This window comes from Petaurus breviceps, unplaced genomic scaffold, assembly GCF_028583685.1.
Source record: "Petaurus breviceps papuanus isolate PSGF00001 unplaced genomic scaffold, PetGlider_PUasm1.0 90654, whole genome shotgun sequence".
In the NCBI taxonomy this organism is placed as follows: domain Eukaryota; kingdom Metazoa; phylum Chordata; class Mammalia; order Diprotodontia; family Petauridae; genus Petaurus; species Petaurus breviceps.
The window spans coordinates 4,579,283-4,604,974 of record NW_027187301.1 but is presented as its reverse complement, the minus strand read 5'-3'; the positions used below and the strand labels follow the sequence as shown (position 1 = coordinate 4,604,974).

At 41.5% G+C, this 25,692-nt stretch overlaps 1 protein-coding gene across 1 annotated transcript in view; it reads left to right on the top strand.

The window, feature by feature from the left end:
* Positions 1-25,692, top strand: part of SLC12A8 (solute carrier family 12 member 8) — a 185,417-nt gene that overhangs the window by 89,938 nt on the left and 69,787 nt on the right. Inside the window, exon 5 of the mRNA XM_069064973.1 lies at positions 13,931-14,044. Coding sequence (XP_068921074.1) covers positions 13,931-14,044 — 114 coding nt within the window. The remainder of the gene's footprint in view (positions 1-13,930; positions 14,045-25,692) is intronic.

Sequence of the window (25,692 nt, the reverse complement as noted above, 5' to 3'; positions counted from 1 at the left end):
TCTCTCTCTCTCTCTCTCTCTCTCTCTCTCTCTCTCTCTCTCTCTCTCTCTTTCTCTTTCTTTCTTTTGCTTTTTGGAGGGGGGAAGGTAGGGCAGTTGGGGTTAAAAGACTTGCCCAAGGTCTCACAGCTAGTTTTTTTTTTGTCTGTGTGTTAAGTGTCTGAGGCCAGATTTGAACTCAGGTCCTCCTGACTCCAGGGTCGGCACTCCATTCCCTTGTGCCACCTAGCTGCCCCCATTTCTTACAGCACAGTAGTATTCCATGTGCTACTAACTATTTATGGGACCTTGGGCAAGTTGCTTGACTAGTCTGGGTCTCAGTTTCCTCATCTGTAAAATGAGACAGTTGGATGAGATGATGTCTAATTCTCCTTCAGTTTCTAGGTCTATAATGTTCCGATAGAATCTTCTGTTGGTTTGGGATCTTCTTATTCTCCCCTCTGTGGCATGGCCCCTCACTCTCTATTCACACCCATACCCTTCATCTAGCTACATGTCCTCTGCAGCCCCTACCTCCACCCTCTTCTCATCTTCCTTTTCTTGTGGTTTACCTAGAGGTCCCTGCCCCATGGGATGGTAAAATTCACAATGTGGAATGTTAGAGCTGGTCTCTCTAGTCTAACCCCTGCCTTTTCCCCCTTCTCCCCAACTCACAGAGATGGCAAGTGACTTAGCCAAGGCCATACAGCTGATGTGTTGGCAGAACATTGTTCCCCCCCAAGAACCTCCAGTTCTCTACTTACTCCTTTACTGGAATCCCTTGTCTCTGACAATGTCCTTTCACTTTCTTACATGACCCCTCAGTGTGAAGTGTGTGTGTGTGTGTGTGTGTGTGTGTGTGTGTGTGTGTGGCTTCCCAGAATCACTTTGCTCCCAGCCTCTCCTTTCCTCTTCCTTCCATAGTTACTCTTCCTGTGATCTCTGAAGCCCCACCCCTCCTTGCCCCACTTCCCCTGGGGTCCAGGAAGCCTTCTCTCCTCCTCTCCCTCCCTTCCTCTCTCCCAGGCCCTTCCTCCCCTCTTTCTATTCCTGGCGGGGCTAGCCTCTCCCATTGTCCGACCCTCTGTTCCCAGGAAAAGGCAGGCTTTCCAACTTAAGAAGGGAGGAGGGTGACCCCGAAGGGGATGTTTTGGAAGTGTGTGGAGAAGGGAGGGAAGTTGAGGAAGAGACAGATGTGGTTCAGCCATACCAACTCCACCCCAGCTCTGGGGGGCTGAAACCTAAGTTATACACAAAAGCCTTGGAACATCTACTTTGTATAGGCTTCAGGGGGCTTTCCAGCCTAAATAAGCCAGAGAAGAGTGCTTGTGGCCAACGCTGTAGCTGCCAAGGCTGTATGTAGCTGCCAAGGCTGACCTTCGTTTTCAGTTGCTGGTTCTCTGGAAGTCGCTGGGGAATGGTTTGGAAGGTCTCTTGTTAGGATGGTTTCATTCTCCTGCTGCAGGATGGTCTTGGCTTTGGCTGGAGCACAGACCCTGTTGCATTTGGCTGAAGTCACAGGAGGGTGGGGTTCAGCTTCCCAGCCCTTGAGAGTTGACCCCATGTAACCACAGTGTACTGGCAGCATCTGAGAGGCCCAGACAGCTCACAGTTCATGAAGTCCTAAGTGGGAGGGAACCCCAACACAGTCAAGCTCAAAATTTTCTCTCCTCGGTCTGTCTTTATAATTGCCCATTTTTATCTCTCTTGGTCTTTTTTGTATATTGCATATTTCTGTGCATCTAAATCCTAAAGCTCCAACAGTACAAGAAGGTTTTTGTTTGTTTGTTTTTGGGGTCTTGAGTTGCAAAATCATATGACCACCTTAAATGTAAATTCTGTAGACTCTGAGAAAGATTTTAATTTTATAGGACTACAGATTTAGGGCAGGAATGGACTAGCTAACTCCATTTTTACAGGTGTGGAAATGGAGGCTCAGAGAATGAAGGGTGGTCTTCCCAAGTTCACACAGCTAGTCAGGAGCTAAGGTAGGGTTCGAATGTAATGCCTCTCTCTTCACAACCCTAGGATACAGGAAATTCTATTTATCCCCATCATTCAGCCAAGCAGGTGAGTTCTGGTTCTTTTCAATGCAATCCAGTATAACCAACATGTATCAAGCATCTACTATAATGTTAACAGGGTAGATAGAGTACCAGGCTCAAAGTCAGGAAGACTGATCTTCCCGAGTTCAAATCTGGCTTCATACACTTACTGGCCATGTGACCCTCACCAAGTCACTCAACCCTGTTTGCCTCAGTTTCCTTCTCTGTGAAATGAGATGGAAAAGGAAATGGCAAACCATGGCAGTGCCTTTGCCAAGAAAACCCCAAATTGGGCCATGAAGAAGTGGACATGAAATAGTCATAAGAGCTAGCATTAAGTCTGACTTGATCCTCACAAACAGCCCTGTGAAGGAAGTGCTATTATTAGTCCCATTTTAGGAGTCTGAGAGAAGAGGGTAAGTGACTTGCCCAGTGTCACAGAGCTAGTATCTGAGGCAGGATTTGAATTCTGTTCCTGACCCTAAGGCTAGCCCATTCCATCACATAGCTGCCTATAGCTCATCTATAGAGCATTGTTCTAGGTGGTGGAAATAAAACTTAAAGAAGACAAAGGTTCCTGTCCTCAAGGAGCTTACAGTCCAGTATCCGATTTAAACAACAACATAAATAGCTATTACACAAAATCCTTAATGGAGGTCATGAGACAGGAACCAAAATGTCATTTGGGTGAGAAGCAAAGGCATTGGACCTGATCGTGTCTGTGTTTCCTCTGTCTTTCTGTGGTAGATTATTATTCACCAAACTCTGTCCCAAATGGCCAGTGAAGTACAATGGGATTCTTTGAACATGGAACTAATATGGAAATATGTTTGATATGTTTATACATGTAGAGCCTAAATCAAATTGCACACCATTTTGGGGAGGGGAGAGATGAAGGAGGGAGGGAGAGAAAATTTAAAACTCAAAATCTTAAAAAAGTAAATACTGAAAACTAAAAATAAATAAATTTAATTAAAAAAAAAACAGTAAGAAGGAAAGCAGAAACGTTTTAGAATAATTCACAGTCCTGCCAAGTGACAATATAACGAAGCAAATAATCCTAACCATGATGTGGGGCTTTTTTTTTTTGCTTTTTGGAGGGCAATTGGGGCTAAGTGACTTGCCCAAGGTCACACAGCTAGTTTTTGTGTTAAGTGTCTGAGGCCTAATTTGAACTCAGGTCCTCCTGACTCCAGGGCAGGTGCTCTATTCATTGAGCCACCCAGACACCCCAGGGGCTTTCTTTATGGAGTCAGAAGGGTGACAAAGAGCTTTCTCCACCAAAACAAAACAAAAACATCTCTATGAAGTAGGGCATGAAGCCTGATGCTCCTAATTTAATAGGCAGACCAAGTTTTGTCTCTGAGAAGGGGAGAGATTTGCCCTCAGGGCAAATCAGAAGAAGGGGGGCTCAAGGTCCGACTTCCTCTGATTTCCAAGTTCAAGGGCACCTTCCACTGTGTCACCCAGCCTGGAACAAGCATGACATTTCTAGGCTTTCACAACTGACTCTAGCAAATATGACCCTCTCTCAGTCACCGATCAACAATAATTTGCTTTTATATAATTACAAAAGGGCCTCCCATCCTTGACCCTCCCAATAACCCTGGAAGGGAGCTAATGAGGACGCTATTAGGACTATCAGAAATTGAAAGGACTTGTCCCTAGTCACCTGTGGAGCATGTAGGTGAGCCAGCATTCATTTAGCATGGAGCCTGGCCCACAGTAAATGCTTGGGAAACGCTCTTTGACTCTCAGGGTCCAGGGCCCAGATTCTGCCAGCTGCCTGTGTTTGTACAGACTCATGAGTTAAGAATGTTTTAAAACACTAAAATAAAGTTTTATTGACCTTAAAAGTGTGGGGAGGGAGAAGCTCCAAAATATTCTTACCTCTCTGAGACTGTACAAAAACAGGCTCCAGGATGGGTTTAGCTCTGGGGTCATAGGATGCCAACCCTGGGCTCAATGATTCTCTCTCAAAGGAAACTGGGAGGAAAGAAGGACAGAAGGGACCCTGCCTGTGGCCTAGCCTGTTGGGAAGAATTCCCAAGAAGGCAGTGTTCTACAGAGAACAACCTGCCCCAGCTGATTAGAGGAAACTGAGGTAATGGGTAATGCCATGCCCCTTCAGCCTCTTGATTAGGATGAGAAAGACTTAGAGCTGGGATGAATATGATAACCATCTTTTCACACTGGCAGCTAGGTGGTGCAGTGGTTAGAGTGCCAGGCCTGCAGTCAGGAGTTCGAATCTAGCTTCAAGTGCTTACTAGCAGTGTGACTCTGGGCAAGTGTGACTTCACCCCTGTTTGCCTCAGTTTCCTCATCTGTGAAATGGAGATAATAGCAGTGCCTCTGCCACAGTGTTGTTGTGAGGATTAAATGAGATAATAATTGTAAAGAACTTAGCACAGTTCCTGGCATGTTGTAAATGTTGTATGTGAATGTTAGCTTGCTATTAGTGTTGTTGTTATTATTATTATTTCTTTCAAAAATGCTGCTCTATGGAAGAGAGACAGGCCTTGCTTCTGGAATTGGAGGACTTGGGTTCAAATTTTGCTTACTACCTGCCTGATAGGCAGTAAGGACATCTCTGGACCTCTGTTTCCTATTTTGTAAAATAAGGGGGTTGGACTAGATGACCTCAGGTCCCTCCAGCTCTAGATTGGTAGGTAAGCCAATGATTCTGTCATTAGACTTGATCCACACAAAGAGGATGGAGCAAAGAGGGCAGTCACAGAAAGGCTGATTTCAGGATGAGGAAAAGCTTCCCCATAATTAAAGCTGTCTCTGAGTAGAATGGGACAGCCAGATGGTGAAGGGCACAGAGGGCTGGGCCTAGAGTCAGGAAGACTCATCTTCCTGAGTTCAAATCTGGCTACAGACACTTACTAGCTGTGTGATCCTGGGCAAGTCACTTAACCCAGTTTGCCTCAGTTTCCTCATCTGTAAAATGAACTGGAGAAGGAAATGGCAAACCACTCCAGTGTCTTTGATAAGAAAACCCCAAATAAGGTCACTGAAAATGACTGAAGAACAATTGAGTAGAATGGGCTGCCTCTGGAGAGAGTGTGTCCCCACCATCCCTGCCCCCAAATCTCAGCTCTCTTTGAGGTCTTCAAGCAAAGGATGAATTGTTGGTGGTTTTCCTGAAGGGAGTTGGCCAGGTACGGTTTTGAGTCGTATGACCTCTGTGGCGCCTGCCTTCCAACTTTGAGGTCCCGTGGTTCTCCTTCTGTGACTCATGAGATGAAGTCATGAACACCCAAGATGGGAAAGGGTGGGAAAAAGTGGCCATTTAAATCTTCCCATCATTCTAGTGACTCAGTGATTGGCTTGAAGCATTTCTGTTGTTCAATCACATAGTCACTCTATCAGACAGTACTCCTGTTTGTAACTCCTTCCCATATACCTGGACATTGTCATAGAAGGTCAAGAGGTCATCAGTCCTAGAAGAGTCATGATGAAAGCTGCTGTCCTCCTGCCCAAAGAGGAATGATAGACTCAGAGTGCAGACTGATGCATGTTTTCTTTTCTTGCTTTGTCTTGCCTTTTTTTCCCCTTGGAACATGGCTAATGTGGAAATTTGTTTTGCATGTCTATGCATATTTGTAATGGGTTTTATTTTTCTTGCCTTCTCAATGGGTGGTGGGGAGGAGAGGGGTGGGAGAGAGACAGTTTGGAACTGAAAATAAAACAAAATTGAATTAAAAAGAAAAGCCACAGCAATATATGTGTTGCTCATCAGCTCCTGGGTTAGGGGCCCTTGTCCATTCCCCAGCTTCCCTTTCCCTGTCTTTCTGATCCTCCCCAGTTTTGTCATCATTATTCAGGATGGAAAGAGTCTTGGGTCAGGAAGCTTGAGTTCAAATCCAAGCTCTGACGCTTACTAACTCACGGGGTTGTTATGAAAAAAGGATTCTGTAAAGCCTAAAGCCCTCTACAAATGTAAATCTGGGCGGGAGCTGAGTCAGTCTGGCTTGGTTGAGCTCATGTCCAGGGCAGTAATAGAAGCTGGCTGGAGCGGTTTTTCCCTTCAATAATATTGGTCAGTGAGGTCAGCCAGCGGAGAAACTAGAATTCACTCTTTTATGTGTGGGGTTGGGCTCCTCCCTCCCCCACAGATTTAATTGAGGGAAAGATGATCTCTGCAGAAAAAAAGTTAATCAAAATGTGAGCACTGTGCTTGAGATTTAATGCACCTGGAAAAATGTGGAAGCCAAAGAGAGATATCCACAGATTCCAAATCCCGCCCTCTGCTTGGGGAGGGCTAGACTCCATTGCCTTTTATTAATTTTTTCTATGAAGCAAAAATTCCCGAGAAAGCATTTATATAGTACCTACTGCATGCCAAGAACCTTTGTAAATATTACCTCATTTGAGTCTCACAACAACCCAGCAAGGCAGATGCCGTTACTATCTCCATTTTACAATTGAGGAAACTGAAGCAAAACGACTTCCCCAGAGTTACACAGCTAATAAATGTCTACGATCAAATTTGAACTCCCTGGCCCTGGAGTTCAACCTTATAGCTGCAAGATACATCAAGGAGGCTTTGCTCAGACCTCAAGCTCCCATGCAAGCAATATTATTTCACAAGGGTTGCTTTTTGGTGAGTCTAGTTAAGACAACAAGCATTTATTGATCCATTGCTTTTTGGAGGGGGGAAGGCAGGGCAATTGGGATTAAGTGACTTGCCCAAGGTCACATGGCTAATTTTTGTGTTAAGTGGCTGAGGCCGGATTTTAACTCTGGTCTTCCTGACTCCAGGGCCGGTGCTCTATTCACTGTGCCACCTAGCCACCCCTTTCAACAAGCATTTATTAAGCTCCTACAATGTGTGTGGAGAGAAGAAGGTGGGTGACAGAGATGCTGAAGAGAGAATTGGTAGTACTTAGCAAATGATTGGACAGAGTGGGATGAGTGAGAGCCGAGAAGAGCTGGGGGCTGGGAATACAGGGGTGACCATGAGACTAGGAAAAGAAAAACAGAAACAAGTCCCCTATTCCCAGGGATGATTCCCAAGCAGGAGCCTCATAACACAGCCTATGGGGTGTTTGTTGGCCAAGGGCACCTGACATTTCAAAACTCTCCTAGCTCATGGCCATAGAAACATGCAGTACAAACGAGCTCCTTTGATGAGACAGCAGCAGGCTCCTCAGTTTAAGCCTATTTAAAAACCTTGAGGAGTCTTCCTTCGGGTCAGAATGCTTTGTTTTCTCTGGTTGGGACAGAAGTTCTTAGCAGTTGTAAAGAATGGTTACTATAGCAGTGTGGAGCGAGGCAAGGTGAGCTATGAAAAGGGGCTGCACCTGTTGCTAGGCAGCGCTAAGAGGAGACACTTGAGTGAGTAGCCGAATTCCTCTGCTCTTTAAGAGAAAGTGGAAAATTACTCCCTTCGAATTTGGAGAAGATCAAACAGGAGATCAGAGGCCCTGGGCGGCGTGGGGGTGCCCAGATTCGCTTCCAGTTTTTGCTCTGTGGGCAAGGAAAGAAGCAAGGTTGGGGGAGGGAGTAAAAATGGGAATAATGAATATTTCCTCTGCTGGGAGCAGTCAGGGAAGGATACTCCTACTAGTGTATCAAAGGATGAAAGCCAGGGTAAGTTAAGGAAAGCCTCTCTCAGAGACTTTGTGATGGAAACCAGGTCTGATGTTCCACAGTGCAACCAGCCTAGGAGGGGTCTGCGTTTAAAATAGGAATTCAGGGTATGTTAGAAAGAAACTCTAAAGGGAGAATGAGAAACAGTGGATCTCACTAGCTCAGGGTTTGATAAACTCCAAAGTCTAAATTTACTTAGGAAAGCCTTCCCTAATAAGAACTTCTGGGAAAACTGAAAAGCAGACTGGCAAGGATTAAGCTTTGACCAACATCCTGAAACATATTTCAAAATCAATTTTAAATCTTAATATTGAAGATCATATTATTAAAAAAATTAGAAGAGAAACAGATCATAGATGTCTCATAGCTAGGGAGAGGAGATGGATTCTCAACCAAGCAAAGGATAGTTAATTGTAAAAGATAAACTATATAATTTTGATTAACAAAACTGAAAACTACATAAGCAAAATCAATACATTTAGGTTAAGAAGGGAAGCAGTCAAATGGGAAGAAAATCTTTTATCAATTTTTTCAGATAAGTTTGGTATCATATATACACATGTATATATTATATATACCACACACACACATACCATCACCAACACCACCACCAAAAAACCATTCCCCAACAGATATGAAAAATTCTTTTTTAAAAAATTTTTTAAATTTTCAATTAATTTGTTTGTTTCCTTTTAGTTTACAGGATTCAATTCCACAATTCCTCTAGTTTCACATTTTGTCCCCCTCCCTCCCCTCCCTGCCATGGCGGCATATAGTCAGGTATAGGATCTGTAAATACTTTCACATTATGCATTAGTCATGTTATAAAGACGGATTGTATCAGATGGAATGAAAAATGGTAAAGAGGACATAAAACCAAACAAGAGAAGGAAAAAGATCAGGTATTTTGCTTCCACCTGGATATAAACTCAGTTCTTTCTAGTTCCTTCTCTGGATGCACATATTTCTCTCCATCATGGGTCTTTTGGGATTGACTGATATGAACAATTCTTAAAAGAGTTGAAAACTCTTAAACCTTATGAAAGATTGCTCCTAATTTAAATTATTTGTGTATATATACATACATATATATGTATATATATGAAATGTAAATCAAAGCAACCCCGAGGTTTCACTTCATACCCAGCAAATTGGCAAAATGATAAAAGATTACAATAGTGTTGGAGGATTTGTGGGAAAATAGGGACACTAGTATATTGTTGATGGAGCTGTAAGTCAATACAGCCATTTTTCAAATAAAGTGACTAAAATATCCATACCTCTGTCCCAGAGATTCTATTTCTAGGCATATACCCCAAGGAAGTCACTGATAAGATGAAAGTCCCCATATACACCAAAATATTTATAGGAGAACTTTTTGTAATAGCAAAGAACTGGAAAGTAGATAATCATTGATTGGGGGAATGGCTAAATAAGTTGTGATATGTGTTTCCCCTGTAATATTATAGTCAGTTTTACTAAGTAAGTTATTCTTGGTTGTAAACCTAGATCTTTTACCCTCTATAATACAGTGTAAGGTTTCTTTATAGTGGTGGCAGCTAAACTTTGTGTGGTCCTGACTATTGTTCTTTAACACTTGAATTCTTTTTGGTTGCTTGTAATATTTTTTCCTTGACCTATAAGCTTTGGGTTTTGGTTATAATATTCATTTTTCTTTTTCATGAGGTAACTGATGTAGTCTTTATATTTCTACTTTGCCTTTTTGCTATGAGATGCCTTATGTTTTCTAATTTTTCTCAGTCTTTACTTTGTTTTAAACATTTCTTGTTGTTTCATTCAGTCATTGGGCTTCTACTCGGTCCATTCTAATTTTCATGGAGTTTGTTGCTTGGGCAAGGTTTTGTACCTCTTGTGACAAATTGTTATTTCCCTTTCCAATTCTTGTATGTGTGTGTGTGTGTGTGTCTCACTCCTCCCCCCCCCCCATTTTTCCCTCTAGAGCTCTCACTTAGCTTTAAACATCATTTTTTAGCTCTTAAAAAAATATTGCATTGTTTCTTCCAGGAATTCTGTTTGGACTTGTGTCCAAGCTATCTTTTCCTTTGAGGATTTATTAAAGATGTTTTGGAATCATTTTCTTCTGGGTCTGTGTCTTGGGCATCTCCTGGGGGCTCTATGATAGCTCTTTATGGTGGAATTTTGTTTGTTTGTTTTCTTATTCTTTCAGCCTACTTCTTGACTTTGAACTTTGTGTTAGGGATAGGCTCTAAATACTTCTGGGGGGATGTCTAAGCTGAACTTTTATCCTCTTGGGTCCTTCTCTTTCTTTCTTGGGATACTGAGTATTATGTTATTACAAGATCTTAGGAAATAACTTAGGCTGGGAACCTGCAAGCTTTCAGTGCTCCCAAAATAGTATCATCTGGGGAAAATTTTGATCATTGCCCTCCTACTATGAGTCCAGGGAGTTCCTGACCTGGGTTTGGGTCTGAGCAATATTCCTGTAAACTTGTCCCTGGTTGCAAGTTCTAGGAGACTGCTGCCAGAATCAGCCACTGTCAGTCAAGCTAGAACACTGAAAGTTCAGAGTGACAAAGCTCTAGGTTCCCCTTTGGTCTTGTATTCCTGCCCTGGTTATCCCACTGCAGGCTTCAGATTGGGCTGGAGGCTGGATTTAAGACCTCACTCTACTCCTGAGGTTAGAACCACACGGCTCCTGTTTGCTTCTGAGCTTCCCCTTTGTTCAGTACACAGCCCAGGTCTCTCTACTGCTGCTTATCCCTGAACAGCACCCCTGGGGACAGGTCCCCACCCCATCATACTCTGGATCTGTGAGGAGTGAGTGACAAGGTGTCTTGTATACTTTGCAAGATTTCAGTGTCTCGGTATGAGTCTTGTGCCTCTTCTTGCCCTTGGGCACAGCCTTATCCCTCTTGAAGTCCCTTGGCAATAGAAGGTTACATAAGGCATGCTTCTGGCCAGGAGCAATGTTATTCACTGCAATGCTCACACTTTGCCCAGGCATCCACAAATCTCTCTGTCTCCTTGTGTCAACCTGGGCTGGAAAATGACTACTGTGATTTTTTTTTCTCTTGGATTTCCTTACCAGGACTTGGTTTGGTACATTTTCTAGTTATAGAATGGTTGGGTTGAAGGAGCTAGGCTATACTTCTTCTTTCTTAGATCTGCTGTTCCAGATTGCGGTACATGAAAGTAATGGAATATTGCCATCCAGTCAGACATGGTGATTGTGATGAATATAGAGAAACATGGAAAGCCTTACATGAACTGGTGCAGAGTAAAGTAAGTGGAACCAAGAAAACCTTGTACTCAGTTACTGCAGTACAGTAAATGGAAAGGACAATAACCACACACAGACAAAGATGAAAGTGAACAATGCAGAATTACAAATAGAAAACATGGTTCCAAAGAGGAATAATGAATATATCCCTCCCTCACTCTTCTGCAGAGGGTAGAGAGGTCCAGGGATATGGAACAATGCAGATATTTTCAGACTTTGGATGTATTGATTGATTTTGGTGATTTTTCTTTGAAAAATTTATGATATATAGGATTTTTTTTAAATAGGCAATGTGTCCTCTTTATTACAATCTTATTTTACACAACTTGGAAATGAATTCACAATAAGTTTTTTAAATGTTGTTTTTATTTTACTTTTCCATTCAACTACCACACATTTTATATTCTCTTCCTTCTCTCCCCACCATGGATTTAGGGGAGTTGGAGGGAGAGACAAAACCTTGTAAAAATATGCATAGTCACTGGCCATGTCCAAAAGTACATGTCTTGTGTGCTCTCACTCTGTGTCTGTCACATACACATGTATATATGTGCACATAAATATACACATATCTTTTTAAATAAAAAAAGTCTCTCCATCCCATCAAACTACTGAGGGGAAGTGCAAATCAATCATGCATAGCAAAGCAAAACAAATTCCCACATTGGCCATGTCCAAAAGTAAAACTCATTCTGAACCCTGAGTCTATTGCCTCAGTCAGGAGGTGAGCAGCACATTTCATCAATGGTTCTCTGGAGTTATGGATGGAGTTCTTAAGTCTTTCAAAGGTGTTTGTCATTTGATGATGCTGTTACATTGTGTAACTTGTTCTTCTGTTCTGCTGATTTCAGTCTGTGTCAATTCATATAAATCTTCCTAGCTTTCTCTAATACCACCTGATAGAATGTTTCTTTAGGAGAGGAGAGGAGAAGGGAAACTCAGAGAGGTTAAAATAATATAAAAACAAAAAATATCAGTACAAATTTATTTATTCTTGTATTATTCTTTAGTGACAACAAACCAAAAAAACCCATTAGCCAAGTTCATTCTGTGAATAAGATTAGGTTTGGATCAGTTTATAATTAGTGATATTTAAGTATTAACTAGGATAGCTAGATGGTGTAGTGAATAGAATGCCTATCCAAGAGTCAGGAAGACCTGAGTTCAAATCCAGCCTTAGACATTTAATAGCAGTGTGACCCTGGGCAAGTCACTTAATCCTGTTTGCCTCAGTTTCCTCCTCTGTAAAGTAACCTGAAGAAGAAAATGGCATATCTCTGCCAAGAAAACTCCATGTGGGATCAAGAAGAGTCCAACATGACTGAACAGTAACAAGGATTAATGAGAGAATTCCCAAGTGCACATTGAAAGGGTACCTAGAAGTAGAAGACAGAACAGGTGGTAGTTCCTTGATCCCCAGATCTAACTGCAAGCCTTCTGACTATAGATACTGTAACACATGCTACTGGAAGTGGAATTATGAGGGCTATTGGCTCCAGACTCACTTTTCAGTGGATCTTTAAGAAAGGATGTAAAGTCAGAGAACCTTGAATAAGTCTTCTGTTTTTAGTTTTTCCTGTTTGCTTTCTTTGAAAACTTGCTATGTAGGTACCTGTGTTAAATTTAGCCATATTAAGTATGACAAAAGACAGGGGAAAGAAGTTCAGACAAGCAGGACAGTGTTACTACCACTCCTGTAGTTAATATGTGCTTTAAAAAATAAGCAGCAAATAATAGATTCGTGGTTTCATATATAATCTTCCATTCCTGTTCTATGTTTATATATATATATATATATATTGGGGGCGACGGGGAGGGCAGGGCAGTTGGGGTTAAGTGACTTGCCCAAGATCACACGGCTAGCAAGTTTTAAGTGTCTGAGGCTGCATTTGAACTCAGGTCTTCCTGACTCCAGGGACATTGCTCTGTTCAGTGCACCACCTACCTGCCCCTCTGCATTTATATTGATGTTTGTCTAATTCATAATAATTTTTTTTAAAAAAGTATAATGTTTAGTAAGTCACTAGTTCAGCTATTTTATTGTTGTTCAGTCATTTTTCAATAGTGTATCTCATTGTGACTGTGTTTGGGGTTTTCTTGGCCATATTCTTCTCCAGCTTATTTGACAGATGAACAAACAGAAGCAAACAGGGCTAAGTGACTTGTCCAGAGTCACACAGCTAGTAAATGTCTGAGGCTGGATTTGAACTTAGGTCTTTCTGACTCTAGGCCTGGCACTCTATCCACTGTGCCATCTAGCTGCCCTCGTATATTTTCATAGGATTCTATTTATTTTAAGAGTATATGTGGGGGTGGCTAGGCGATACAGTGAATAGAGCACCAGCCCTGGAGTCAGGAAGACCTGAGTTCAAATGCAGCCTCAGACACTTAACACTTGCTAGCTGTGGGACCTTGGGCAAGCCATTTAACCCCAACTGCCCTCCAAAAAGGAAAAAAAAAGTAAATGTATACTTATGTAGATATTCAGTAAACAATACCTATGGTATAAGCATTCACATGTAGAACATCTCATCATAAGTTGAATACCATTATTACTTAGTGACACTCATTCTAAGCTCAAGAAAAGGAATAAATGATCTCTTGATCAATTGAGTTAACATATGAAGACATGAATTCAGATTTGCCCCAGACACTTATTAGCTACATGACCCTGGGTGAGTCACTTGATCTTTATCTTCCTCAGTTTCCTCATCTATAAAATGGGGCTGATAATAATAGTGCCTTCTTTCAAGGATTGTTGTGAGACTAAAAATGAGGTAATATTTGTAATGCCTTTTGTAAACCCTAAAGAGCTATGGAAATGTTAGCTATTATTATTTTGACTGATGTACTTGTAGTGCTAAATTCATAGGATTACAGGATCATAGGGTAATAGATTTCAGTCTTTAGAAACTATACAGCCCAACCCCCTCATTTGACAGATGAGAGAACTGATGCATAGAAAGGTCAAACGACAAAAGGCATTTTCACTTATAAGCTGGAAACACCATCTGACCCACTTTCTCTTTCCCTTTCCCCGTTGCAGACCATGGCTTTGTGGGATACACACCAGAACTGCTACAAAATAACACGCTGCCAGACTACAGCCCTGGGGAGTCCTTCTTCACCGTATTTGGGGTTTTCTTTCCTGCAGCCACAGGTATGGTCATGAGTATGTTCTCTCCTTCTCTTTCCTGCGAGAGGTGACAGGTAAAGAGAGCTGCCTGGGTCATGAGACTTTTTCCCTTTCAATCCTGCCAAACCTCCCTGATTTCATTGGTGTGGGGACTTCCTCCGCTGATAGCATACCTCTCCCCCTACTCCCTGCCCACACCATAGTGGACAGGCAGTTTTCATGAAGTCACATGGACCCAAAACTACATCATCTGGAGGCCAGACTTCCAGTCATGGAATTCTAGAGAATTCTCAATGGGGAAAAGGGGAGGAGAGATTGGTGAATTTGGATGGGAAAGAATGACATATATAGATTGATTTCCTTTGTAGACCTATATATTTTATGCATTGAAAAGCATGTTTCTGAGAAGGAGTCACCAGACTGCCAAAGGGGTGGTAGACATGAAAAACGATCTGGATGGTTGGGCCTTGGGTGACTGACATATAGTCCGTTCCCAGGTTCATACTCAAAACTTTTCTTAGCTTGAGAAGTGTGGCCTAGTGAATAGATCTATATGGCACAGTGGATAGAGGGCAGGATTTGGAGTCAGGAAGATCTGACACTTACTGGTTATATGACCCCCACACAAGGTACCTTTCAGACTCAGTTTCCACATTTGTAAAGTGAGGGAAATTATAGCAGTTACATCCCAGGTTTGATATGAGGTCAAAATGAGATAATATTTGTAAAGCACTTTGTAAACCTTAAAGTGCCATATAAATGATAATAATAATACTATGTTCTATTATATACTATAATGATTATTATATAATTATAAATTATATGATATATAATTATAATATAGAAATAATTTATCAAAATATATTATAATAATGTTATAAATAACATGAATCTCACCTCAAACACTTTGTAGCATTTAGTGACCCTGGTCAAGTCACTTAACCTTTATGGATCTCAGTCTCCTCATTTGTAAAATGAAATTTGGTGGCTTCTAAGGTTCCTTCCAGCTCCAAGTCTATTATTCTATGATTTCATGTTAGGACCCAGCAGAGCTTCTAAGCTGCTTGAGGGCAGGGACTGTCATTTGCCTCTTTTGCTATCCCAGAGCTTAGCATAGTACCTGACACATAGTAAGTACTTAATAATTGATTGATTGTGTTCCATGGACTCAGCTTTGGAGCACCAAGGGTCTCCTTCCTGCCATAATAAGGCACTAGACAAGGACTTTTGTGGAATACTTGTAAGGCATTTTCTAGAAATCTGTGTTCTCACTTCTGCTTTCACAAGGGAAATATGTAAGAGGTTGTAAATCTAGCTGAGTGGAGATGCCTGATTCCCAAGATTCAGCGTCATCCTTTATCATCTCATTCTTTTAGGATTTATTAACATTCACATGTACGTCCATATGTCAAGGATCTATGATTTCTGTGGGTGTGGGAACTGCCCCTCTCCCAGCAGATTTTAACCAGTCTATAACTCATAGGTTCTTAGAGCTGCCTAAGGTTCAGAGAGGTAAAAGGACTCGGCCATGGGTGCCCAGAGAGGAAATGTCAAGGTCAGTATAGGAACCACCTATAAGAAGATTCTCACTCTATCCATTAGGCCATACTGCCTTATGTGTTATGTTGTACATGGTGACTTTCATGCATGAAGGTAACTTGGTGAAGTAGATAGAGTGCCTTAGAGTTAGGAAGGCTTGAGTTTGGATCCTGCCTTAGGCATTTGCTAGCTGTGTGACCCCAGGCAAGTCACTTAACATCTCTGTACCTCAGTTTCCTCACCTGAAAAATGGAGAAAATAACACCCACTTGTAGAGCTGTTACATGGATCAAATGAAATATTATACATCAATTGCTTTATAAATCTTAAAGTTCTACCTAAATGTTAGCTATGATTATCATTCAATGGATCAACAAACATTACTAAGCACCTACTATATGTATTTATGTTGACTAGTGATTATTACTCTAATGAGTATATTACTTATCCATTGATGATATGGGGGGCTGCAAATCCTTAAATATTCTTCTTAGCTCAGAAAAAGTTAGTCCAGCTGCAATTTTATATGGCTATTTTGTCGCTGATAAAATATAAAGAAATATTTCTTTGTAATGTGACCTGGGAATCTGGGGACTTAGGGTCTAGTCCAGGCTCTTCAGCATATCAGCTGTATGATCTTGGGCAGGTCACTTAAACTCCCTGGGTCTCAGTTTCCTCATTTGTAAAATGGGTGGTGGGGGGAAGTGGATCAAGTGATCTCTTTCCAGTTCTTTCCGGTTCTAACATTCTAATATTCTTCTTGGGTGAAGTAACATTCCTACCTTGGGGCCAGACTGATTCCTCCCAAACCACAATGCATGCTCTAACTCAGAAACCCCATGCCCTGTGACTCTACAGCTTGCCAGTTCTCACAGGGTTCATAGAAATGTTTGTTTTCCTCTCAGCGCTAGGCGTGGGTCAAAGAGCACCCTGGGGGGACAATGATTGACACTCTGAACATAGTCATATTTTCTCTCCTTGACTTTCCCTATTCCTCCTTCACCCTACAATGGCTCTGAGGAGAGCTTCCTGCTGTTAAGCCTTCCTGGGGGCAAAAGAGAGTTTCCTTCCACATGGAAAGCCATGCCCACTGGATAATCACCCACCAAGTGATGCTGACAATATCAAGGAAGGTAATGATAGCACAGGAAGAAGCAACACCTTCCCTTGAACTATTTTCTCCTCACCTTCCCCTCCAAGAAGACCTAGTTTCCTTTTAGACTAGGAATTCTTAACCCGGGGTTCCCATAGATTTTACAGTGTCTGTGAACTTGGATGGGGAAAAATATGTCTTTATTTTAATATAACTGGTTTCCTTTACCATCTTATGAATTTTCTTTTATGTGTTTGAAAGTATGATTCTGAGAAGGGATCATAGCTGCCAAAGAGGTCCAAGATACACACAAAAAGCTTCAGAACCCCTGCTCTAGGCTCATCTGAAACTGATCATTCTGCCAGAAGCCTTTGCTACTTTCCCACAGCAGCTAGTGCTTCCTTCTCCCCCCACCCCCATTGTAATTATTTCATATATACCTGTATGTGCACATGCTATCTTCCCTAATAGAATGCAAGCTTCTTTTTTTTTTAAAAGTATTTTCTCTTTCTAATTACATGTAAAGACAATCTTCAACATTCATTTTTTAGAAAATTGTGAGTTATAAATTTTCTTGCCCCCCCCCAAGATGGCAAGCAATTTGATACAGGTTACACATGTGTAGTCATGTAAAACATATTTCCATATTAGTCACAGTTGTGAAAGAAGAAACAGATCAAAAGGAAAAAAATAACCAAAAAACAAAGAAACTGAAAATAGTCTGCTTCCATCTGCATTCAGACTCCATCAGTTCTTTCTCTGGCTGCGGATAGCATTTTCCATCATGCGTCTTTTGGAATTGTCTTGGGTCATTGTATTATTGAGAAGAACTAAGTCAATCATAGTTGATCATTGCACAATGTTGCTATTTTGAATGTAAGTGGCTTCTTTTTTTTTCTTCCCACTTAATAGTATTTTATTTTTTCCAATTACATGTAAAGAGTTTTCAACATTCACTTTTATAAGATTCTGAGTTCCAAATTTTTTTTCTCCCTCCCTTCCCCCTTCCCAAGATAGTAAGCAATCTGATATAAGCTATACGTGTACAATCATATTAAACATATTCCCATATTAGTTATGTTGTGAAAGAAGAATCATAACAAAAGGGAAAAACCATGAGAAGAAAAAAAAACAAAAAAAAGGAAAAAATGGTATGCTTTGATCTGCATTCAGACTCCATAATTCTTGAGGGCAGATGTTGTGTCACTTTTGTTTTTGTATACTTTGGATCTAATATGTAGTAGACATTTACCAGGTGCTTGCTAATTAATTGATTATTAGATATGCCCAGGACAACTGACCTCACATTCACTCTTTGTCTTTCTCTTATGCAATCCTTTGGGACCCCCTCCATTGCTGATTTGTTGATTTAGGCCCTCTGGGTTTTACAGTGGAAGTGCTTTGCATTCAGTAATGTTATATTCTCCTAGTTTGAGCACTGAGGGACTTCCCCTATTTAAAGTCTGGGGCTTCTCTTTCCCAATTTTCCATGTATCTTCTTTGTTCTTCTATGGTCCTTGGGACAACCATAGGGCAGGTGGTCCATCTGTTTGTGACCTGTGAAGAACAGATTCATGGGATCATAAATCTAGAGGGAGAAGACACTGTAGGGGCCTTCTATTCCATCCCCATCTCATTTCACAAAGGAGGAAATAGACCCAGGAAAGTTAAATTAATTGCCCAAGGTGACACAGGTTACTGTTGTTGAGTCATTTTTCAGTCATGTCCCAACTCCTCCATGATCCCATTTGAGGTTTTCTTGGCAAAGATCCTAGAGAAGTTTGCCATTTCCCTCTCTAGCTCATTTTTCAGATGAGGAAACTGAGGCAAACTGGGTTAAGTGACTTGCTCAGAGTCACAAAGCTACTAAGTGTCTGAGACTGGATTTGAACTCAGAAAGATGAGCTTTCCTGACTCCAGGCTCAGCACTTTGTCCATTGGGCCACCTAGCTGGTCTGAAAGTACTGAATATCAAAAGGATTTAAACCTAAAGTTTCAGCTTCCAGAATCACAGCTCTTTCCACTGTACCACACTGCCTTTGACGGCTCTGGTGTAGGCCTGTGAATCTGTGCTCATTTCTGGGGGCAGGGCTGGAAGCTAGGGACCAGGTGGAGTGGGCCAAGAATGCTGGTCTGTGTTGGGAGTTGAACATCCACTCTCCAGTGGAGCTTTGGAAGATACCCCGACCTGGGAAGCAAGCAGAAGCAGCTTCCTTAACCAACCTACTGACCCCGAATGACCACAGGACACAGATTTCACAAAGCACATTTCACCCAAGTGCTAATGAATCAGAGTATGGATTATTTACACTCTAAAATTCCTTCTACCTCCTGCTTCCCTTATGTGATTGTTCTAACTCATTAGCCTTCTAACTGACAATTGAGGGGCCAATAAAGCAGGAAAAACTTGAACCAGTTATTTTAGCTTCCTGGAAAGAGTAAATTGGAGCAGGCTAAAAGTATTGACTAGAAAAAGGTTTTCAGGATATCTGTGAACTTACATTAACCAGCTGACTTCTGCTCTCAGATAATTGAGAGCTGGCTCTACTCAGTTGTTCTGTGTCTAGTTTTCAGCAAGCCTAAACATTTTTATTCTTGGTAATAACTGAACAGAGAAGGCTGGGGATGTCAGCAGGTGTAAATCAGTTCATGGGAAATGGGATTCCCATCAAATAGAGTCATCCAGGATATTCTTTTAAAGGTATTTGCTTGCACTGATAACAACTTACGTTACATCTGTGTGATAAGAGTGGAAAGAGGACTGGATTAGGTGTCAAAGGACTGAGGTTTGAATCCAAGTCCTTCCAATTACTGTCTGTCTGTCCATCTGTGTGTGGCTTATGGAGAACAGATTCACAGGATCATAAAATTTAGAACTGAAACGGACCCCGGAAGTCATCTTGTCAATCCCTCTCATCTCACAGATGAGAAGCTGAGAATTGCCCAGGCTCACACAGGTAGTAAACATCAGAGGGAAGATTTGAACCTAGGTCCTCCTATTCCAGAGCTGTACTGGTAAATGTTGAACAACTGGCTCTCTGACCCTCCCTTCCATCTCCCCCATTTTTCTCAGTCACTTTCTTAAGTCTAGACAATCAACAAAACAATAAATCAAACCTTAATTCGAACCTGTTGCCATTTTCTGAAGTGTAAATGCTCAGAATTTAACCATTGGTTCTACCGGGCTAGTTTGGGCAGGCTGCAGCACACCCCTGTCTTACTTTTTCATTCAACACTCTTTCTACAGTACCTAGGTGCCTCCTATTCCTCTGATGTAGGCCTGTCAGTCTGCGTTTAGCTCTGGGGAAGGAGGAGGACTCTGGCTGGAGTCAGAGAGAACTGGTCAAGATTATAATAGGCAAGATTGTAACCTTATTAAAAAATAAGGTTATGCATCCTTGGGTAAGTCATCACTTCTCAGTGTCCTCATCTGTAAAATAATGGGGTTGCACTTTTGTTGTTTGGTCATTTCAGTCATGTCTGACACTTTGTGATCCCATTTTGGGTTTTCTTAGCAAAGATAGTAGAGTGGTTTGCCATTTCCTTATCCAGCTCATTTTACAGATGAGAAAACTGAGGCAAACAGGGTTAAGTGACTTGCCCAGGGTCACACAGTGAGGATCTGAGGCTGGATTTGAACTCCTGCCTCCAGTCCCAGTGCTCTATACACTGAGCCACTCAGTAGTCTCCTCTGTCAGCGAATAACCTCATTTTTTTTTCCCCCAGTGGAGTTCTAGACAAAATCCTCAGCTGAGAGGAAGGGGAAAGAGGCTAACATGGGAGTCTTGAAGAGAGATGAGAAGTTTTGGCTCAGCCACTGGGGAGAGTGGGATATCAAGGAGTAGAAAGATTACCTTGCTGCAGTGAGAGCCCATGTGAGATGACCATAAATTTGTAGAGGACCCAATCAGCATGGTTTTGTGACTTCTCCAGGGCTGGGGCGTGGCAAGACATGATTGGAGAGATAGTTTAACAGTCTATTTTGCTGATTAATGAAATATTATTCATTTTGTATCTATTATCTATTATTCATTTTATGTTCTATCATGTAAAGTTGAACTGGTTCTCCAAGGGTCTGAGATTGAGGAGGGAGCCAGCACAGGCAGGGGTGTCAGTCTGGGGGAAAGAAAGGAATAGTAAAGGATTGGAGGTCATGGGAGCACCTGTTCCTTCAGGCACTTGACATCGACAATTCTAGGAGACAGCATGTCTCAGCCTCTGGATGTAGGGCTTGTCAGGGTGACAAGATTTGTCTTCTTCACCCAGAGCTGATATGCCTCCCACTTCTCCAGCTTCCTCCTAACCCAGAAGTTCAGTCAAAGAGACCATGCGCTGGTCTAAATGGGTAGCAGGCATTATGACATGGCCTCCAAGCTTTGATTCAGAACGTCAGTCAGCAAAGTTGTCTTCTGGGTCACACATATGTGTGCAGGTATGTCTGTATCTGTGTGTGTATAGAGGAGATCTGTGTTGTTAGCATTTTTTCAACAATACAGGGAAAAACAATGGCCTGAGCCTTTGGACTCTGATTTGTGGTGAACTTTAGAGTTAGAGAACCTGGGTTCAGATCCTTCTTCTTATACTTACCACTTATGTGACCTTGGGCAAATAGGTCAACCTCCCAAGACCTCAGTTTCCTTATCTGTAAAACTGGATTAGATTACATTTTTCTTACCAAGAGCAAAATGAATCTTCAAAATAGAGAGGGAAAGAACCTAAAAGGCAAAATACATAATATTTTATTGATCAGTAAAAAAAAAATTCACATTCTGTTCAGATATTAAAATCAGTCAATCAGCTAGCAAGAATTAATTAAGAAGAATTAAATGAGGGTGGCTAGGTGGCGCAGTGAACAGAGCACTGGCCCTGGAGTCAGGAGGACCTGAGTTCAAATCCAGCCTCAGACATTTAACACTTACTAGTCGTGTGACCTTGGGCAAGTCACTTAACCCCAATTGCCCTGCCTTCCCCTTCCAAAAAGCAAAAAAAAAAAAAAGAATCAAATGCCTTCTATGTTCCAGGCCCAGCCTTCCTTGAGAGCAGCTAGATGGCTCAGTGGATAGAGCATTGGGTCTGGAGACACTAAGACCTGAATTCAAATTCAGCTGCAGACATTCACTAGCTACATGACTCTGGGCAAGTCACTTAACCTTTGTTTGCCTAATACACTGGAGAAGGAAATGGCAAACTATTCTAGTACCTTTGCTAAGAAAATAGGAAAGGAAGGGGCTTTTGGTGAATTGTCTCCATTTTTTCCAGTGAGACATAAGAGAAGGTCCTCAGATAAGAGAGTGGAGGAAGCGGGGCACCACGGAGGCTTGAGGAGAGAGGAGAAGGTTTGAAGCAGCTTCTGTGGAGAGTGGGATAGCAAATCAAGGATTGTCTTGCTTTGGTGAGGGCCCAGTTGAGAATAAATAACATAAATTTGTAGTGGACCCAATCAGCACAGTTTTGTTGCTTATCCATTTTTATTTGGCAGCATGCGAGGAAAGTAGATGGTGGGGCTAAGCCAGGGTTGGGGGTTGGCAAGGTGTGATCAGCAATGGTATGAGTGAAGTGACTTTCCCTAGGTCCTACAACTAGTTATCCATTGCTCTGGGACTTGGTTGTAGGCTCGGACTCCTTTTGGGAGGGGACCTTCCCTGGATATTGACTGTGTTTCTGAAGTTTCCTTTTTTGGTTGTTTACCTCTACTCAAAAATGTACACTCACTGGATGGGATGGACCCCTTAGGGTTAGCCCCCTTCAGAGGGAGATTCTCTTAGGCCACCCCAGCTGATAAAAAGCAGTGGTGATGGGCAGTTTCCATGGTGATGGATTTGCAAAGGATTAGGTTTAATAGCCTCACAGCTGGGTTTCCCTCCAATGCGTTTCACTTCTGGAGCTGGTGAAGCCTCTGGCAGTGAACAAGGGAGATGACTTTTGAATAACAAACATTTTTTTTTTACCTCCATCACTCTTTTCTTACTCTTTATCCCTCCCACTTCTGGGCTGAGATATATTATTTCAAACTTTTATATCCCCAGGGCTATAGGCAGCTTGCTAGAAAGAGCAGTTAAAGAATTGTGTTTTAGTGATTCCCTTGGCCTAATACCATATCCCTCTTCCTGCTCTCTCCATCCCACCACATTTTTATCTGTGTGTGTGTGTGTGTGTGTGTGTGTGTGTGTGTGTGCGCGTGTATGTGTGTGTGATCAATTACTTCTTAGAAAAAATTTTTGGTCTCCTGCCCCCAGCCACAATCATACTACCTTGTTTTGTCCTGGAAAAAAAAAATAGATGTTTGTACCACTGTCTCTGTCTACAGTTACACACACAGTCACAGCCCACTCTAGAATACTTTTGGCCTGGATAATTAGACTATGCAGTGAATATAAATACCTTATTTTAAGCCATGCAATCTGACACTCTTGTCTCCCCACGTTAGTGAATCTCTTCCTTTTTAGGAGCAGGGAGGATGAATAGTCACAAGCTGAAACTCTTAAGAGGCCTGGATAATACACACCTTGGATTCTTTCAGGGGAGTGGTTCTCCAACTTTTTGGTCTTAAGGCCCCTTTATACTATTAACAATTGTTGAGGATCCCAAAGAGTTTTTGTTTATGTGAATTACATCTTTACCATATTTGAAATGAAAAGGATAAAATTTTAAAGTATTCATTAATTCATTAAAATAACAATAATAAATCCATTACCAGTTAACATAATTAAAAATTCTTATGAAAAATAATGCTATTTTCCAGATATAAAAGAATTTTAAAATTAGTAAGTAGTGGCCTTGTTTTACAGATTTGTTTTGTAAATCTCTTTAAAGTCCAGCTTAATAGAAGACAGATGAATTCCTATATCTATTTCTGCATTCGATTTGTTGCAATATGTTGTTTTTTGAAGTTTATAGAGAAGATCTGGCCTCATACAGATATGTAGTTGGAAAAGGGAGGAGTATTTTAATAGACAAATAGCATTGTAGTATTAGTACAAAAAATAGTTTTGACCTTGGTCATCCCCTAAAAAGGTCTCAAAGATCCCAGGGATCCTTAGACCACATTCTGAGAACTGCTGCTTTAGGAAGTAGAGGATAGATCTGACTTCTAGTCCTGGCTGTCACTAACAAGATTTGTGGATAGAACTCACTTTTGCCTACTCTTCAACATGAACCTAAATTCACAGGTTGAATCCCCAGAGGTGACTGCTCTCTTATCTATTTATAGCCCTGTGAGTGGCTACTCTTATGACTGTAGCACCTGAGCCCCCATTCATGCTTCCTTTTAACAATCAGCCTGTAGATTAACAAGCTTTTTAGTAAAGGCATTTATTAAAATGTCATAATAAGAATATTTGGTACAAACTAGTCCTCTCCAAAAACCTGGGGTACATCCTTCCATCTGTACACACAGAATCCATAAGACAAATAGGTTCAGATTTGTAATAGTGTTAGTGAGGCACACATGGAATACATTATCCTAATACATGGCCTGGAAATTCTTTCTCTTTTTGTAAAGTCCTCATGAAGTTCCCCTTTTGGTAGGGTCTGTGTTGGACAGACAGCTCAACTGAGCTCCCAGGGTCTGCTCCACTCTTTCCTACTGCTATGAGTAAAGCTCCTTGAAGCTTTCCCCCTCCTCAGGTGACTGTTTCATTTTATCTGTGTCTGTCCTTGGGTGTTTGTCTCTATAGGGTGCACTGTCTCCTACTTGTTCAGTTCTGGTGATAGAGTTGGAGAGGAGAGAATGTCCCCTTCCCTCCCCATAAGAGTCTCTTCCACAAAGCACTCCTGGGCTTTTGGTCATCAACTACTGAATGTCTTGCTGCTTTTGTATGTTTTTATATGGTCCAGGAGACATGACATTCTATCCTTGAATCACATGCTCTTTCCTGTGTGACGTCAATTGCCTTCACCTAATGGCTAATGCCCTATGTCCTCCCAAGTTGGACTTATTCACACATTCTTGTGGGCCTGTGGAAAACTGCTTCACTCTTCCATATACCTTGTAATTATATCTTGGTTCTTCTGTGACTATCAGGTGAGGTATTATGTGAGTGTGCGTGTATGTGTGTGTGTGTGTGTGTGTGTGTGTGTAGTGTGTATGTGTGAGAAATTCCCTCCCTTACATGTGCCTTATCCAAGATTTCTTCTAGCTTATCATGGTATAGTATGAAGAAAGAGCAATAGACCTGAAGTTCATAAGACACCTGGGTTTTAAATCCTACCTTTGACATGTATTAGTTGTGTGACCATGAGAAAGTCACAACCTTTCTGTGGCAGTTTTCTCATTTTTAAATCAGGTTAATAATACTAATACTGCCTACCTCATAAGGCTGTTTTAAGGAAAACTTTTGTAAACATTAAAGTAATGATATAAATTTTTGATGATATAAATTACATCAATATAAACTCTGCAGTCAGATTTAGTACCATTTGAGTGCTCTGAGTTTCAGTTTCTTTATCTATAAAATAGAGATTATTCCACAATCAGTAAGCATTTATTAAGTACTTACTGTATGGCAGGCATTATGCTAGGTGCTAGGGATAAAAAACAAACAAACAACTAATCTAACAATAGAGGGCTAGCCCCTACTCTCAAGTGCATCTTGAGAGTATCTGGTACATAATAAATATACCCTTAATAAATGCTTGTTGTTTCATATTGTAATGCAAATGTAAATTTTAAAGATCTTCCCTGCCCCTAGGCTAAAGTGCACCTGGAGCCTGGGGTGGGAGGCTTGTTTTTCAGTAGATACTTCTTGATTGGCCAGTGGGTCAATAAGGTTGTTACATTCTCTGAGCCAGGAGAAGGCTATATAAGCCCTGATATGAGGCTTTGTTTTGGGGGCTCACTTTGAGAAGTGTTCTGTGATTTGATATGGATTCTGGGAAGCCGTTGTCTGGAGCCCCCCCCGCCCCGCTTTGAAAAAACCCAGATGTTGAAACTCAGATGTTGACTGGGTATAGATGTAATGGTTGGACAGTTTGAAATCTGTCTACTACTGTGTTTCCCTGATAATAAGACCTATCCCGAAAATAAGCCCTCCCCTTACTG